This window comes from Columba livia, chromosome 19 (assembly GCF_036013475.1).
Source record: "Columba livia isolate bColLiv1 breed racing homer chromosome 19, bColLiv1.pat.W.v2, whole genome shotgun sequence".
Lineage (NCBI taxonomy): Eukaryota > Metazoa > Chordata > Aves > Columbiformes > Columbidae > Columba > Columba livia.
The window spans coordinates 307808-324380 of NC_088620.1; the positions used below are offsets into that span (position 1 = coordinate 307808).

The 16573-nt window shown below is 49.8% G+C and overlaps 1 protein-coding gene and 1 long non-coding RNA gene across 2 annotated transcripts; one reads left to right on the forward strand and one right to left on the reverse strand.

Moving 5' to 3' along the window:
* Nucleotides 1-68: 68 nt before the first annotated feature.
* Nucleotides 69-8797, reverse strand: ZBTB43 (zinc finger and BTB domain containing 43). Its single transcript, XM_065035326.1, has 2 exons — nucleotides 8526-8797; nucleotides 69-6636 (listed from the first exon to the last, which is right to left on the reverse strand). Exon 2 carries the CDS (start codon nucleotides 6611-6613, stop codon nucleotides 5219-5221), a length of 1395 nt encoding a protein of 464 aa, XP_064891398.1. The 5' UTR covers nucleotides 6614-6636; nucleotides 8526-8797; the 3' UTR covers nucleotides 69-5218.
* Nucleotides 7919-13124, forward strand: LOC135575823 (uncharacterized). The gene is made up of 2 exons (XR_010467125.1): nucleotides 7919-8056; nucleotides 12512-13124. It is a non-coding gene; the product is annotated as an uncharacterized LOC135575823 (long non-coding RNA).
* The last annotated feature ends 3449 nt before the right edge of the window (nucleotides 13125-16573 follow it).

Below are 16573 nucleotides of genomic sequence, written 5' to 3' on the forward strand. Positions count from 1 at the left end.
TCCAGTGTTTTCTTAGGCTAGGCTTAGCATGTTGTCAGTATTTCAAGAAGACACAGTACTAGATACACTTCTCCTTTATATATTTAATAAAGTTATATATCAACAACTTTTGGATTTGTACTTTTGAGCACTCATTGTTTTGGCAAAAGTGAAATATTAAATACCAGTACTAGACATGCATTCCTTTCATTCAAGCTTAAGAAAACATTTACAAAGTTGACAGATAACATTTATTAAAACATGTTATACAAAAAAGGGACATGGGACTCTTCTATAAGAAGAAAATACTGAATAACAACATTAAATTAAAACCATGCTGTACAGTTAGGACAGCAATATTTATCGACAAAACTATCCAACCTCTGCAATACAGGCATAACATCCCACAAAATATCAAGATATGCAAATTTACTATTATAAATGACTTGTTCAGAATAAAAACTTATATTTCATTAAGGAAGATTCACTTGACTTGCATAAACAGTTACATTTCTGGAAGAAATATGGAATTTGATGAATAATAAAAAAAGGAGCAGCAATCGACAGACACAGGCTTCAAGCGAAAATCAGAACTTACAATTTAATCACATTAAAAATATACCGTTTTGTTTTCCAGCATCCTCCCCTAGGGCGGGGACAGTTTACAGCCTGTAGCCTAAGCAGCCCAGCTATCCCATGAAGCATTTAAATGACAAAAACCAGCTTTCCTTTGTTATGTTGAGAAAGGTTCTTATTCTGTTAAAGCAAAATACCCAATATATTGCTGTAGGCTCTCATAACCCAGAGACAGGTCACCTTTCTGGCACCAGCGCAGAGGCGCTGAGATGACAAGACACCACGTGCCTCCTTTCGGGCTTGAAAATAGAGGGATATCAAATATATTTTATAATGAGAAACCCAATGCATCACCTTTGATCACCCGCCTGGGTTTTGGTACAGGACAAAGCTTCTCAACCCCAGAAACAGCTCACACGAAAAAAGAAACAGCCAAGACCAAAAACTGTAGTGACAGGACCTTCTGGAGTCCACCTGCTCACCCGCAGAACACCAGGTAACGTTTAAAAAAGCCGAACAAACCCACAACAGTGGTGTGTGAAACAGGACCATCCTCCCCAAAAGGGTCACGTACACACCTGAGCAGAGATCTTCACCCTGCTCAATAGCTGAACTTCTCAGAAGGGCAGTTACGCAGATCCCATGGTAGTTAACACACTAGTTACAAAACGGAATGGAAAGAACTGAGTGTCCCCACCACGGACAGGACAGGGGACGGCTGTTCGGAACGCCTCCTGTGTGTACAACCACCTGCTCTTCAGAAGACATTCGCTTTACTACAGCCAACAGTGAACAATATAAAAACGCACAAATGTTGCTAAGCCGTGGCATTTAGCGTGATGAAGCTTAGGGGACGATTAATGACATTTATCACATACATATGCATTCATATTCTATACACGGATCGCTCCCTCCTCCCCACAAACAAGGAATAATTTCCTGTATCTTGAACAAGACCACTCCTTCAGCAAAGATTAAGAGCTTGACAGCAGCTGCATCTGCGCATCTTGTTTTACCGTGTCCAACCGGACCGGCCATAACGGGCAGAGCTTCAGCAGCAGGGGCTGCACGGGGACACGCGGCAAGAGGCTGCGGCTGCCCCGTGCCGGCGGCACGCAGGCTGACGGCAACAACCCACCCCTGCCCCAGCTTCACCGGAGCTGCGCCCAGCGCCCCCGCGTCACCACAGCTAACAGTGGCGGCTGCCAGCACAGCTGCAGGGAGACACAGGAGATATTCTGGGGAAGAAACACAGGCGGAGAAGCTGAAGAGCTGCTTGTGGGAAAACAAACGGAAAAGACACTGAGCACACGTACAGAGACACCCCCGTGCGTCGCTCCCAAGGGGACTTTGGCCACGCCAGAGCAGGGACCCCTCCCAAGTGAGCGAGGCCCACAGGAGACCCGAGCTGAACAGGCACATCCCTGGAGGGGCTGCGCTTGGTGTCAGCGCTTGGGGACAGCCAGCAGCGCCGAACAGCAGAGGACACCCAGGAGGAAAGCAGGAGTGTCAACAAGCCCAGCAGCCCAACCTCCGGCGGCATCGGGCACCTCACAGCAACGACCGGCGCGACCGAGCCCGGCTTGTGAAAACAAGGGAAACGGACTGCAAGGGCAGGGAGCAGAGGCGCCCGACTTCAGTTCAGCCTGAGGAAGGCGGAGGAAAGATGTTTCAATAATGGTTGAAGTACTTCTTTTGTTATATTTTTCCCACAATACCAGAATCGGTGATTAGAAGCTTGTCAAAGGGCAAGAAATCAAATTCAGGAAATCACAAGTCAACAGCTTTGCCTGTGGTAAGCAACAGTAAGGATTTCAGACACATATCTCAAGCTTCCCTTAAATCATCAGTCCTCTCAACTACAGCTCATCACAATCATATCAGTATTTTCCTGCAATCGATTGTTTTCATGTAAATTAACATCAGAAAGCCAAGCACTACAAAATCAGTGGAGCAACATCTGTTGGACTTTCAAGACAATATCATAATGCGGTGTAAAACGGTAATAGGCAAATATTAAAAAGTTACTATTTGTGCTAAGTCATTAAAAAAGAACACGGTTCTATAATATGATCTACTGTACCTATTATAAAACCTTTAAAGTGTCTCTCGCAGTACATTGTATTTTAAAGCTTTATTTCAAAGTAATCTAACTGCAAATAAGAGTAACGTTTAACTCTGAAATGTCCCATAGAAAAGTCATTCCAAGCTGGTAAAGAAAGTTCTACTGGCAGCTCTGTAGGGTGGTCTGGGTTTAACAGAAACCAGTTTTTGCTCGAGCGTGGTTTTCAGCCTGGTGGTTCTGACCAGCCTTTTCCACGGTTAAATGGGAAGAGGCACATTTAGCCTTTTTATGCTACACTGAAGTGACAATTTGAAAGGGGGTGAGAACTAACGTAAGATACAAGATCACTTGTGGAATGAGCATGACGATACCTTCCCTCAAATGCGACGATGGTACTTGCAGAAATGACACCCTGTATGCAGTAAGGCCTTGGAGAATGGAAAAATAGGGCCGCTGAGTGTAGGAACCCTTTCCTCTACGCTCCCGTAAACAGGCAAGCATTATATATATTTTTAAATATTAAAAAAGACAGTGTTAGCAGTGTGGAAACAAACCATAAAGGGAATATAATTTCTAAAGTTAAAAAACATACTTATAAAGTTTTATGGTGTGGGCTTTTTTTTTTGTTTATAATACAAAGTGCTTCTATACATTAAGCAGGTTACAGTGTTAGTGAGCAAATCCCTGTTTTGTTACCTTGATTACAAGGGTTATATATGGCCACCATGGTATATCATAGAGTTCAATTAAGTGCTAAGAACAGGAACTCTGTGGTGCTGACCATTCATGCCCATTGCCAGCAACGGGTTCATCATATTTGGGAATATCTGTTTTAACAAAATTTCATACGAAAAATATCTGAAGCATTAGAAGATCAAGAATTAAGAGCCTCTTAAAAAAAAAAAGTCAAAGTTCGTAAGCAGAATGCCAGAAAAGAAGTTACAGTAACTACAGCCCACTGAGCAGGAAACCCCCAGCGTGCGCCAAGCGTTCGTGTTCAGGATACAGTTCAGTTGCATCTTCAGACAGTTTGTAACTGGGAGTTCAAAAAAGCATCTAAATAGTAATTCTCTTTGTGTGGCTTTGCTTCGCCATACAGGGTCATCTGTTTCAGCACGTTATCCTGCACATCGCAGTGCCTAATACATAAACTGGGGCCAGACAGTCTTAAGCCTCTGGTGCTGGTTGGGTTTTTCTCCCCGTGTTACCAGCACTGCATTTGGACCTCATCTCTTTCTGCTATAGTCTATGCAGGCTCTGGAGGCTCTTTCCTTTTTATAATGTTTCGGTAAACTACAAAGAAGGGTTAGTTGCTTCTGCATAGGACCACATTAAGGTTTCACCCAAAAAATCCCATTGCCACCTTCACAACCGATGCATCCACTCTGCCTGCAGAGCTGGCAGCATCTCTCAGGACTACAAACACCGCACCCGGCCCCAGGAGCAAGAGCGCAGCGTGCGGATCCTCATCCTGATGGAGCGCGAGCGCCATTTCCCCACCAGAAATCCAGACTCGGGCCGTAAGCGTGGAACCATGTTCTGCAGTACCCTCAGCAGATCCAATGACGATACTTCGCACAAACAACTTCATTTGAAGAGGTAAACAGCTCCGGCTGCTTGTGATCACATGTAACCAGTCACAGTAGTTCAGTACCAAGAATCTGTATTATCGTTCTTACTACTCAAAGAGTAAAGAATTAAAAGTATAAATACCTATCAGTGACTAAATAATTTTCCTAAAACAGGTTTCTGAAACTAGACAGAAGTTCTCAAAGAAGTTTTTGTACCAATAAAAACTCAATTTGTGAATGCACAGTTTGGTACTTGCTACTGTAGTAAGCCACAAAAACCCAAACAGAAAACTACAGCTTAGCTCTCACGATGTAGCAATCAAGCCAAGCCAAGCCATACAGCATTAGACCCCAGAGGATCAAAGACAAATTATACTTGATACACAGTGAAGTTTACATAGTGCTCAACTATATTTAAGTGCTTTACAGACTCTAAACGGAAGTCGGCACAAAATTAAACAATGTTTTACTGAAGATGGATAGAAAATGGAAGACAGATAAAGGAAAGCTAAACCATCTTTAACACAGCCTTTCACTAAGCAATACAAGAAGATGTAGGCTGTCCACTGATGCATCTTAAGTATGTGGGCAGGTAGAACACCAATTTTTTTTCCATTAAAATGTGAATCATGTAACCTTGAGCATCCCAGTGCTCTTTTTCATTAAGTAGGTCTACTTGAATTCCTGTTTCATGTATTTGCAGGGTTTGGGTCAATTTAGAGCTGGGGTTTACTGTGAATTCAGGAGACTTAGAAAAACAACAGGGCTTCTTAACACTGCTGTGATTGCAATCAATGTCACAAAGACCTTACGGACCTAATTTTGCAAGCACCTTTCAGATTAACCACTTGCACTTGACACATTGAACACCTGGAGTAATACTGTGGAAAGTAAAAGTTTGGTCTGCTTACACTAGCATAATCATTAAAACTTGATTCTTTGAGAATTTACAATAGCAAGTACCAGACATTATTTGCATAAGTAGTTTCTTTTGCTTACTCTACTAAACAAATGTAGCACTAATGTCTTAGTTCATCTCAGTAGTAGTCTGCTCAGCTTTAGAAGCTTGATACGACTTGGTACAAGAGGTCACATGCCGGTGAAAACTGTCCCGCCACATAAATCTTTTCCCACAGATGTTACACTCGTACGGTTTTATGCCAGTGTGAATTTTCATGTGGCCTACAAGATGGTGTTTCATTTTAAATTTCTTACCACAGACACCACAGCCATAAGGTCGAAGGCCGAGGTGCATACTCATATGCCGATCTCTCTGACTTTTGTGTGTGAAGCTTTTACCACACTGACAAGGATACAGCTTATCAGCATGTGAGAATCCAGTGAGGGATGTTTCTTCTTTAATTCCCGAGGCCATTTCAATGCCTTCACCATAGCCTGCTGCTATCATAAGATCCTGTCTGTGAGCGCTTAAATTTCCATCTGCCCTTTCACCAGAAAATTCTTCCATAGAAGAGCCATAGAAGTCAACTTGTTCATCATAATTACTTTCATCTGCCTGTTCATCAAATTCTGCTTCCATCTTTTTGTCACCTATATGAAAGTCTTCAACACCTGAAGACTGGATTGCGTGATCCGCCTGAATGGCATTCATGGATTCAGAAACTTGGTGTTCATCATACGGGTTATCAACACCTTCACAGTCTTGCTCAAACCTTTCTGGTTTCACATGGATCCACCTCTTGTGAGACATGATGCTGGGTTTGCTGTACATTGGTCTGGTGTACTGATACTCCGCGCTGTCACTGGTTCCTTCTTCACCATCCTGACTTGTCATTCCAGTGCTGAGTCTATCATGTTCTGTTGAAGAATTACTGGGAAGGTACTCATGTTCTGTCAACTGACACGACAGTTCATCTTTAGAGATCTCCTCTTCGTTCTCACCATCCCTTATTTCCTGAGCTTTGTGGAATTCCGTCTGTCCTCCCGAGCCAAGTTCAAAGGTCTCAACAAGGCCGTTGTAGCTGCTGCTGCTGGGGGACTGATGGTCACTGACATGGTTCATCTTCTGGCAGAGGACGGTTGGGTTCCCCTCTAGCACTTCCGTGCATTTATCCACTACGTGCCACATCTGAAGAAAACTTGCTGCTGTCAAATAACTAACAATTTCTGGAGCGGGCATTACCAGCCGACCTGTATAGGTAGACAGAAGAATGTTTTCAAAGACTCTGGGATTCATCACATCGGGCAGGACTATTCGTCTGCTGTTTTTTAGGAGAACCTGATCACAGAAGTAAGGTGAACTGGCTGCAAGAACAGCTTTATGAGCTCTGAAGAGATGGCCCTGCACGACAATGGACACATCACATAATTGTCCTTGCTGGCGCTGCTGGTTTAACTTCTGCAAAATGGTGCTCGAAAAATCTGGAAATTCCACTCGAAAAGAGCTTGACCCAGACTCCATTGCATTACAAATTTAATGTTGTGCTGCAAGGAAAAAACATAAAATCAGAATTTCTGCTTGTTAGAGTACTGATCTCCCGATTTCCTTCCACACTTTTGTCTTCAACAAATAACACTCAAGCAGACTCATAAGGAACTCAACCCCACGTTCTGTGGAACTGTGCCACCGCTATACTTCTGTGTCTCCTGCCCCAACTCATTTCTCTCTTTTCCGAAGGTTGTACTGAGACCACAGATTGCTACACCAGCACATTTCGTTGTGTTTCTTCTGTCCACGAGGACTCATCAACTACAGCAGGAGCTACAGACACCACGTTACCCAGCTGAGACAGATGAAGCATTTCAAGCATGAGTTTAGGATATCAAAACCAGTTATTTGACCAAAGGACAGTAGAGTTCTGACCGCAGGATGCTGCAGAGCTTGTAACAGCACAGGAACGACTCTGTACTTCGCCTGCCAATCACCGCATTGATCCCCAGACGAAGCCTGACTGTCCTCTTCACAAACACCCCGGCGAGAACGAGCCGTGTGACTCCCAGGGATGTTTCCCTGTCATCCTATTAACGGAGAGCTGGAACAGCAACTCTAGTGCAGCTGCAGAGCTACAAACCAATCCTCTAGTTCTGAGTTTCTCCAGACATGATTCTTTAAGAAAAACCTTACGGAATTTGAAATATTAATCGGGAAAGTGATACCTCTGCTGTACAGTATTTTTTTGAATGTGCCTTTATATTTGTAACAACGCAACAATTACAGGCAAGAAACTGAGCTATGGTCAGAGTTTAATGTTTCTGTTCCCACATGATCCAGGTCTTATTCAAAAGTTACCAGTCTTTTAAGCAGTAATATACTTCTCTAGAAGCTCTACTTAACATTTTAAACTGAATTTGAAATAAATTTGTATCTTATTATCATTAGAAATAATGACAGAAATTTAAATGCAACTACGAAAGAGCAACATTGGCTGGATAAGCCAAACTTCTGAAATTTTTAAATCTCACCCTTTCAGGTTATTCTCAGCTTTAAGGCTGTTTTTCAACACTGGCCTACAAGAGAACCCTTCAGGATTCGGTCAACGGGGACGTAAAGCGACGCCGGCCGAGCGGACCCGCGCAGGGCGGGCTGAGCCGGGCCCGGGACCGCCGGGGAGCTGGGCGGGGAGCTGGGCCGGGCCCGGGACCGCCGGGGAGCTGGGCCGGGAGCTGGGCGGGGAGCTGGGCCGGGAGCTGGGCGGGGAGCTGGGCCGGGAGCTGGGCGGGGAGCTGGGCCGGGAGCTGGGCGGGGAGCTGGGCCGGGAGCTGGGCGGGGAGCTGGGCCGGGAGCTGGGCGGGGAGCTGGGCCGGGAGCTGGGCCGGGAGCTGGGCCGGGAGCTGGGCCGGGAGCTGGGCCGGGAGCGCTCTGCTGGTCACCGCAAGTTCTCATGCAAACCGAAGTTGTCAGAACGTAAGTAAAATATTTGCTATTAGTAAAGCCACATAAATCAAGAAAGTTTGTTTTTTCCAACGAGGCCTCACTTCCTCCTTTACAATCTGTTCCGTTTCCACATTTTCTTTATCCCAACACATAACAAGGTCTATTTCAATTAGCACAAAGTGTCGCTGCCGCAACACCGAGTCAAACACACACGGCACACGCTACTTGCTTAAAAATAAAAGCCCCGTAAGAAGGGCCAGCGGGCAGCCCCGCCGCTGCCGGCACCCGGAGATGCTGCTGATGCCCCCGCACCCGCCGCGGCGGCGCCAGCGCGGCCCTGCCCGGAACGGCGGGCCCGGCCAGGCCCCGGTGCCGGCCCCGCGGCGCAGCGGCTCCGCCCGGAGCGCGGCCAGGAGCGCCGGGGCCAGCACCCGGCCCGCCCCGCCGGCGGAGCACCCGTGGAGCGGGAAGGCCGCGCCCGGCGCGGGGAGCTGCTCACCTGCGCGCCTCGGGCTCTCTCGCATAGCGGGATCGACCGCGGGCCCGCGTCCGTGCGGCCGCCGCTGCCTCCGCGCCCCAGACAGGCCGACGCCGGAAGTAGCCCCCCCTTCCTGTCGATAGCTTCCGCATCCTGGCCACGTGACGACCCAGGTCAGCCCACCTGCTTCCTGCCCGCGAGGAGGCGCGAGAGTTGGGGCCGCGAGGGGCAGCCCTGCCCCGCCCCCGCCCCGCCCCGCCTGGCCCCGCCCCGCTTGGCCCCGCCCCCTCCGCGGCCGCTCAGCCCCGCTCCAGCGCGCGGGCGCGGCTCTCCCCGGGCGGCGCCGGCGCCCCCTGCTGGCACGGCTGCGCACAGCCTGCGGCCCCGCGCCGGGCGCGCCCAGCGGCGGAGCCGGGTGTTACACGGACAGCGACACACAGAGCTCCAGCCCCTCGGACTGCGAGCGCCGCCGAGAAATCTAGGAGAAACTGAATATTCACAGAACCTCCTGGAGGAGCAAGAAACGATAACACATTGTTACTGTGGTGTCCCACCTGCAGCCGGTCTCCGAGGGCTGCAGGTGATCTGTTAACACCCACCTGCTTGTGCCACAGGAGCACATCTGGAAGCAGAGGGTCTAGCAATGGGCATCTGGTCTGCCCTGCCAAACGCTACTGCTGCCAAAGAGCGAGTTAGTTCAACAAAGCCAAATCTAAACCAGCATTTGGCAGCAGAAGAGAGCATGATCATTTTATCAAAATTTCATGGTTGCTGAAAAATATTGTTACAAGAGACCACGATGTGCTCTGTGATGTCTCATGAACAACACGGGAAGCATTAACTCCCGCGAGCATCAGACCTCTACCAGCTCTTTGTGTTACAGGGAGCAGGAGCGCGCCCCGCCGACCCGTCACCGGCTGCTCTCCCGCCCCGGTTCCGCGCACCGGCTCCCCGCACCGCTCACGGCGCAGCGCCGTCCGGGGGGGGAGCGCGGGAGCGGAACAGCGCGCCGAGCGGAACAGCGGCCCCCCCGCGCGGGTCCGCCCGGCAGCCGCTGTCTCCTCCGGAACAGCAGGCGGCGCCCGAGGCCGCGGAGCCCGCCCGGGATCGGCCGCGCTGGCCGCGGTGCTGCCAAAGCCGACCGCGCGGGGCTCTCCTCAGGGTGCAACTTGTAACAAACACTATTTATTAAGAGTGAGTGCGTGTGTGTGTGTGTAGTTAATCACAAAGACTTCAATTAGCCTCGAGGATCCCACACGGACAGTGCAACGGGTGCGGCGACAGTCAGAGCTCTGTCCCATCCCGTGTCACAGCTCTGTCCCATCCCGTCACAGCTCTGTCCCATCCCGTCACAGCTCTGTCCCATCCCATCACAGCTCTGTCCCATCCCGTGTCACAGCTCTGTCCCATCCCATCACAGCTCTGTCCCATGCTGTCACAGCTCTGTCCCGTGTCACAGCTCTGTCCCATGCTGTCAGAGCTCTGTCCCATCCCGTGTCACAGCTCTGTCCCATGCTGTCACAGCTCTGTCCCATCCCGTCACAGCTCTGTCCCATGCTGTCAGAGCTCTGTCCCATCCTGTCACAGCTCTGTCCCATGCTGTCACAGCTCTGTCCCATCCCGTCACAGCTCTGTCCCATGCTGTCACAGCTCTGTCCCATCCTGTCACAGCTCTGTCCCATCCTGTCACAGCTCTGTCCCATGCTGTCACAGCTCTGTCCCATCCTGTCACAGCTCTGTCCCATGCTGTCACAGCTCTGTCCCACCCGAGGCCTCAGCCCGTGTCTCCTCACGTGTCACCCACAATAAAGCAACAGAGATTTTCTTTGGTTTTTCTGGAGCCAGAAACGCCGTCGAACGCAGGAGGGAGCGGGCGAGCAGCCGCTCCGATGGGCCACGGGAGTCCTGCGCGGGGAACCCGCCCATCACGCGCCGCATCCAACAGACCCCGGCCCGCGCCTCCGCCTCCAAAGAGAACAGCGCACGGCCACACATTTTGAGTCCGTATGCTTCCTACATTAATAGGAACTTTAATACAAGCACGAGAAAAGGAAAACCTGATATTTAAGACAACACAATTGTCTAGTTGTGCTTCGTAGTCATTATCAGACAAATTAAGCAACGTACGAGAATTATAAGCAGTAGGGCAAGACAGTTTTGAATGAGGAAGGACCTATTTTCAGATGAAATTTGTGAAGGAAACAACTACGTAACATCGCAGCTGCTGCGTAAGAAGAACGCCTAACGCGTCCATCTCCGTGTTATCTGACTCTATCGCAGAACGGGAGAAAATCCGGGCATTGGTGCAAGTTCAGCAAATATCGTGTGCGTACAATCGTATTATTTGCTCACAAAAGGGAATGTCACAATGATAACATAGATACACTTCACAATGCAACAGAAATTGTACGTAAAATTTTACAGCATTAATCAAGAACAGGAAAGTATTGAGTTCCACGCCACCTTTAAATTTTAAGCAGACACGCATTGCAAAATCCCTTGAGCAAACCTTAAATAATACACGACAGAGATACACATTTCTTTCTGCTTCCCCAAGCAGGGAAGCCCGCGTGCCGAGCGAGCAGCCCGCGTGGAGGCGCCAGCAAGGATGCCCACGGACAACCAACCAACCAAACAAAAACCCGTTTGTGATTCAGCTACAGACTTGTCTTTATTGTACTTATAAAATATACATAGCCTTTTATTGAATTGCCTGCTGTCGAAATCTGCAAGAATTTTATTGCTTTTCACTGTCCTGGAGAGGAATAAAGCATCAGCCTCTGTGTAATTTCATAAGAAGCAAGGACAGTAAATCTAATTTTGCTGGATGTGGGATCGATGATAAAAAAATCATGCAATGACCAAAATTTAGAAGTTTTGGAATACACAGTATCTGCGTGTTTCTCCTCATTTGTATGTTCCAAGCATTTTTTTATGGTTTTATTTGAACACATGTCACATCACAGTGCTCTGTATGAGCTATTTCAAGCGTTGTGTTTATATATATTCCCCACATAGGCACATCAGCCTGTTCCAATATTAAATCAGGTTTGAGCCTGTGCACTTCCCAGCAGTATCTCCTCCTTCCCTGTGAAACGGGACGCGGTTGGCCCCGCGGTACGGTGGGTGCAAAGGGACCTGCTCGTTTAACAAAACCCCTTCCCGGCTCGTGTCCTCTGGACCGAGTGAGGTCCCGAGCACGGCGCCCGAACCGTCTGCAGAGGAGCCACGACCCTCAGCTTCAAAACTGGATATCATTTTAAAGCAAAACGTGTCGCTCCTGAAGTTCTCAACGAGACGCGCAGCGTGCTGCTGCTTCTGCGCGCGGCCTGGGGACCGCGGGGCACCCCGAGCCGCCCGCGAGCGGGGGCGCTGCTGCGGCCGGCGTCTTCGGCCAACGCGTCACCGCGCGTGGTGCCTGGGGACGCGGGCTCCCCGCCCGCCTCCTGCGGCAGCGGGGGAAGGGCACCTGCACCTCAACTGGAAACGGGGCTGCGGGCACCTTGAAACTCAGTTCTGAATCGTGGTTGTGGTTTTAGACGTTTTCTGAGGGGGAAAATCAAATTATTTGTCACGTATCTCAAAGTGCCTTATTCCAGGTATCCCCCTGGGTCTGCTTCTGCCTGAACTCCTTCTGTTGCGTTTTTTAAACTTCACAGGCTATGAGAAGACGCTTATCTGGGGCACCATGGCCAAAAAGAACGTTAAAAAAGCCATTGGGCGTCACACGCCATATCCTGGTACTATCAAGAAGCAGCCTGATGCCAAATGCCTGCAAGTAAATACGTATTTAGGAACAAACTGATACTAGGCTCCTGCAAGAATAATTTGTTATCAGATGATGAGTATATAAATCTCTTAGATATTGGATACCTGCAAAAATTCAGTTCATTCTTTCTTGGGAAACAAACCTTATTTTAAGTGTTTTACTGTCTAAATTCTGTCAGGAGGCCAGGAATGAGACATAGAGCATTGTGTCAATACTGACGCCATCTCTTTTCTTTCAGCAACCTTGATGAAAAAGGAATTCCGAGAAACACAAATGAAACTTAAAATCAAGTCACTGGAGGAGAAAAAAGCAACGTTAGCCTTCCCTTAGATACCCAGCCCCGAAAATCACCCGTATTCCAGGGGCTGACACGGCACGGCACGGGCAGCGAGGGCAGAAAGGGTCGCTCCCGCTACAGTCACCTACGCCAATGTACACTCGGCGGCGTGCCGGGCTCTTACACAGCCCGCGGGGCCGCTGCCGCGCCGGGCGCCGCGGGCTGCGCAGGGGCCCTTCTGTTCCGCTTCCTCTAGAAAGCGAAACACTGCCTTTCAAACCACTCTGCTTGGACAGCGGTGCTGTGTAATTTTTGCTTCTGTGACTTTTACCTGGCCCGCACCTGCCCTGCGGGGGGAAGCGGCCAGTCCGAGCAGCACAGCCGCTGCTACCGGCACAACTTAGCTGATTAACTCAATAGATCACTCTCGCTGTGCTGGAATCAATGACAGTGGTTAAAGGTCTGTCCAATTGCTGTTTTTCCAGTAATGAGTTTATAACAAAGCTGCCACCAAATAGTTTAGTGTCATGTGTTTTCTCCTTTATTGATTTCAATAAAAAGGCTAATTTGGAGATATGCTGGATTGTCATTTCTGGGTGGAGGGTAGTTACTGTAACTAACAGCATTGCTGCAGCACCATGGAAACATCAAACCTGCCTGGCACACAGAGAATGGGCTGAGTCCGGCAGACAAAGGAGGATGTTCCCAACACAGGTTCCGGCACGACGAGACGTGGCAGCTGCCAGGACGCGCGTTGATTGACCTGCCGTGACCAGCACGGCCCAGCCGGCCAGCGCCCCGCTCGCCCTGGGCTCTACGCCCCCAGCGCCTTCCCCCAGGCGGGTCTGCACGCTGCCACGCTGCGCGGGCGGCAAGGCCGAGGGCCCCCATGGGTCTCGAGGACGCCACGGGCCCGGGACACGCCGGCCGCTGGTGCTGCGCTGCGGACACATGTGCCGGGGCTCCCCGCGAGTGGGGCCCAGAGCGGGGCTGGCTCTGCTCTGCGGGGACGCGCCAGCGCCCGCTGCGCTGTGACATCCGGAACCGCCGCGTCCTTCAGACCAGGACCGCTCCTCGCGCTCCCGGAGCGCAGCAGCAGCGTCTCTGCAGAGAAACGCTTGGTGCTCTGAGCCAGGGAGCTGCAGAGGCCCCGAGCGCCGCCGCGGCTCCTGCACCTCCGCGTGCTGCTGCGATCACGGGGATTATTCCTTCCTGGGCTCACATTTCCCTGGGTTTAGATACAAATCTGTTCACTGCATCCTCTCCCGAGTGTTAGGATTATAAATTCTTACGCCTTTCAGAGTGCCGTGAGCAGTGCTTAGGAAACGGCTGCCATAGCAGAAGCTGATGCAAGAATTACCACAACAGTTTAAGAACACAGAATTTGCCTGGAGTAAAACGTTTTAGTGTCAGAGTTTGAGGAATGTGGCTCTGAGCCATTTGAGATTGTGCCCTTAGCTTTTTAAAGAATTCTGGCTTTGGAAATATTAGCCTAAGCAGTTCTGAGTAATATTTCGGGAAAGTATTATATTGACTTTAGCTACTTTAAGTCCAGCATTAGTAACAAAACTCTAGTTAAATATCTGACAAAAAAAGAGCCGTTCTCAGAAGACTGGGCCTGTTTAAAACCAGCACCCGTTCCGGCTGTGTTAAAGGTTCCCTTGTTTCAAAAGTAATGGATTGAAGAGATTTTGTTTTAAGAAAAAACCAAACCACACCAAACTAAGCATAGTTTGAGAATGCAGAAAACCTGCTCCTGTGATGGATTCTAAACACTAAGCTTAATTCGGTACACCACAATGGGAGCGTGCAGACACCTGCTAAGGACTCCCTGTCTGCAGCCGGGCTCCTCAGCGTCCCGACCGCCAGCAGCCCCCGCAGCCCCCGCAGCAGCGCGGCCCGGCCCGACGCCCACGCGGGGCAGCCAGCCGGGGGCCGGGGCGCGGCGCGGAGCGGAGCGGAGCGGAGCGGCCCCTCCCGGCCGGCCGGGGCAGAGAACACACCCGGAGAGCCGGTGACCCGCCGCCCCCGCTGCCCGGGACTCGGGGCACTTCGCCTCCTTCTCCCAGCCAGGGCGGAAGACGCAAAGATGTTTGTCCTTTCCCCCCACCAAGGACGCGGAGCTCCCCGAGCTGACAGCCCTTCACCACCCGCTTTCATTTTTATTCAAAGAGGCTCTGGTACAGTGCGAGCAAGCCTTGTTTTAAGCAAGAGTCTATATATCCAGTTCACCAGTCGGCTGCTGTTGCCTGTGCTTTAGCTTGTCGTGACCGTAGGAGGTATCACTGCATTTGCGGTATGCTGTCGTATGTTGTGTGTGCAAATCTGCGCACACATGTGACCACTCACACATATATAAAGAGTAGCACACAAAGACCTGCTTTCTCATTTCACCTCATTTTACTGTCACGTAAGTGGACACAAGCACACAGGTGTGTGTCTCCAGCTTATGTGGTATGATAGGAGAGTTCTTAAGTTTTCATCTCTGCTTATAAATGAAATTGCTCAAATCACTGAGGTTTAAGATAGAAAAACACAACAAAAGCTGCTCAGCTGAATGATTTTTGGCACAATATGAAGAAAAAAATAGATGCTGGCTTCTCTTTCAAATAAGTGTTGTGCTCTGCAGAGCAAAGATCAAGCCAAAGTTCACGTTATCAGCTCCCGCAGCTCACCTGGGGCTCTGTTATTGATAGGTCTGTCATCCTCCCTAATATTGAAGGGGTAATAGCAGACGATGATTAGGCCACTCTCGAGCTATTAACTACATTTCTTATCCCCTTTATAAGAGCTTCTTAGCCAGCTGGGAAACAAAGGCTGCCTTCAGTGAACAAGAGCCCAAATTGTGGGTCTGCATCCTGCAACCTGAAAGACACAACTGTTGCACTTAGAGGAGCCTCGGAGGGCAGCGAGGGGGTGGATGTCAAAGGTTGCCCCGCGGCGCTATCTGAAATGAGGGGGCTCCGACCGCCCCTCGCGCTGACAGAAGCTTGCAGAGAAATTACAGAAAATTGCCTGTATTGTCAACATTTTCTCGGGAGGTTTAGAAAAAAAAAAGGACTCTAGTTTCAGAGAGTTAAAGGGGCTCAGTCAGCCTAGAAGTGACTGACAAACACTCCATTATTCATCTATGTAAAAAAGTGATATTTTATATCATTTCTTTGAGTGATCATTAAGTGACTGGATAGTGACACTGACATGCAAGATAATCCCAGTAATATTTCCAGTTCTGGTTTGAAGGCAGGCTTGCACATCTGTCAGCACTGACAATAGATCCTCAAAAAGCAGCGCTGATGAAGAACCTGCTCCCAGTACAAACCCGAAACACCGGGGGATCTGCACCTCAGACCTTGGCACAGGGTGGACTAGAAATGGACTGTGCTGTGGTGAAAAAGACAGGCACCAGCCTCCGTAAGCGATCGCTTCACCTTGAGTGAAACTACAGATATGACCAACAGGACTTCTGCCCACTGCAGCTGGGAAAGTCGCTTTTCCTGCATGGCACTCGTTTCAAGCATACAGCAGATTCTTTTCTGGGCAGAGTCTACACTGTGGGCTGATACTGAGTCAGAAATGTTTCTGCAAGAACAAAACAGCTAGTACGCTTGAAGACAACGGATCTGCTAAAGGTTGGATGTGGATGGCGGAGAGCCCGGCCTGCGCGGCTCAGGCTGCCCCCAGGACGCGGAGTCCCGGCCACTGCCACCTCAGAGCCGCCGTGCGGACACGGCGACTGTGGTGGCTCATTCTCGGTGGAAGGGGCAAGAAAGGGGTGTGTAGCAGAGGAAAACCCTAGCCAGTGTCTCTTACCGTGAGCCTGCAAAGAGTCGTGTTGCGGTGTAAAGCCGATCCCTGGCACTCCACTGAAATGGCCCTGCCGTGTCTTCCGGCACTTCTCCAGCACTCAGGGCAGTCGTTGGCACCTGCAGAGGAGTATCCGTGGCATTGCAGCTGTCGCTCTGCCATGGGGTTCGGAACTGTGATGCTTCCCCTCGGCCTTCTGCATTAAGCAGAGCAGATGTG

Coding starts and splice junctions, on each gene's coding strand:
- ZBTB43 (XM_065035326.1), bottom strand. CDS start 6,613: ATGGAGTCTGGGTCAAGCTCTTTTCGAGTGGAATTTCCAGATTTTTCG.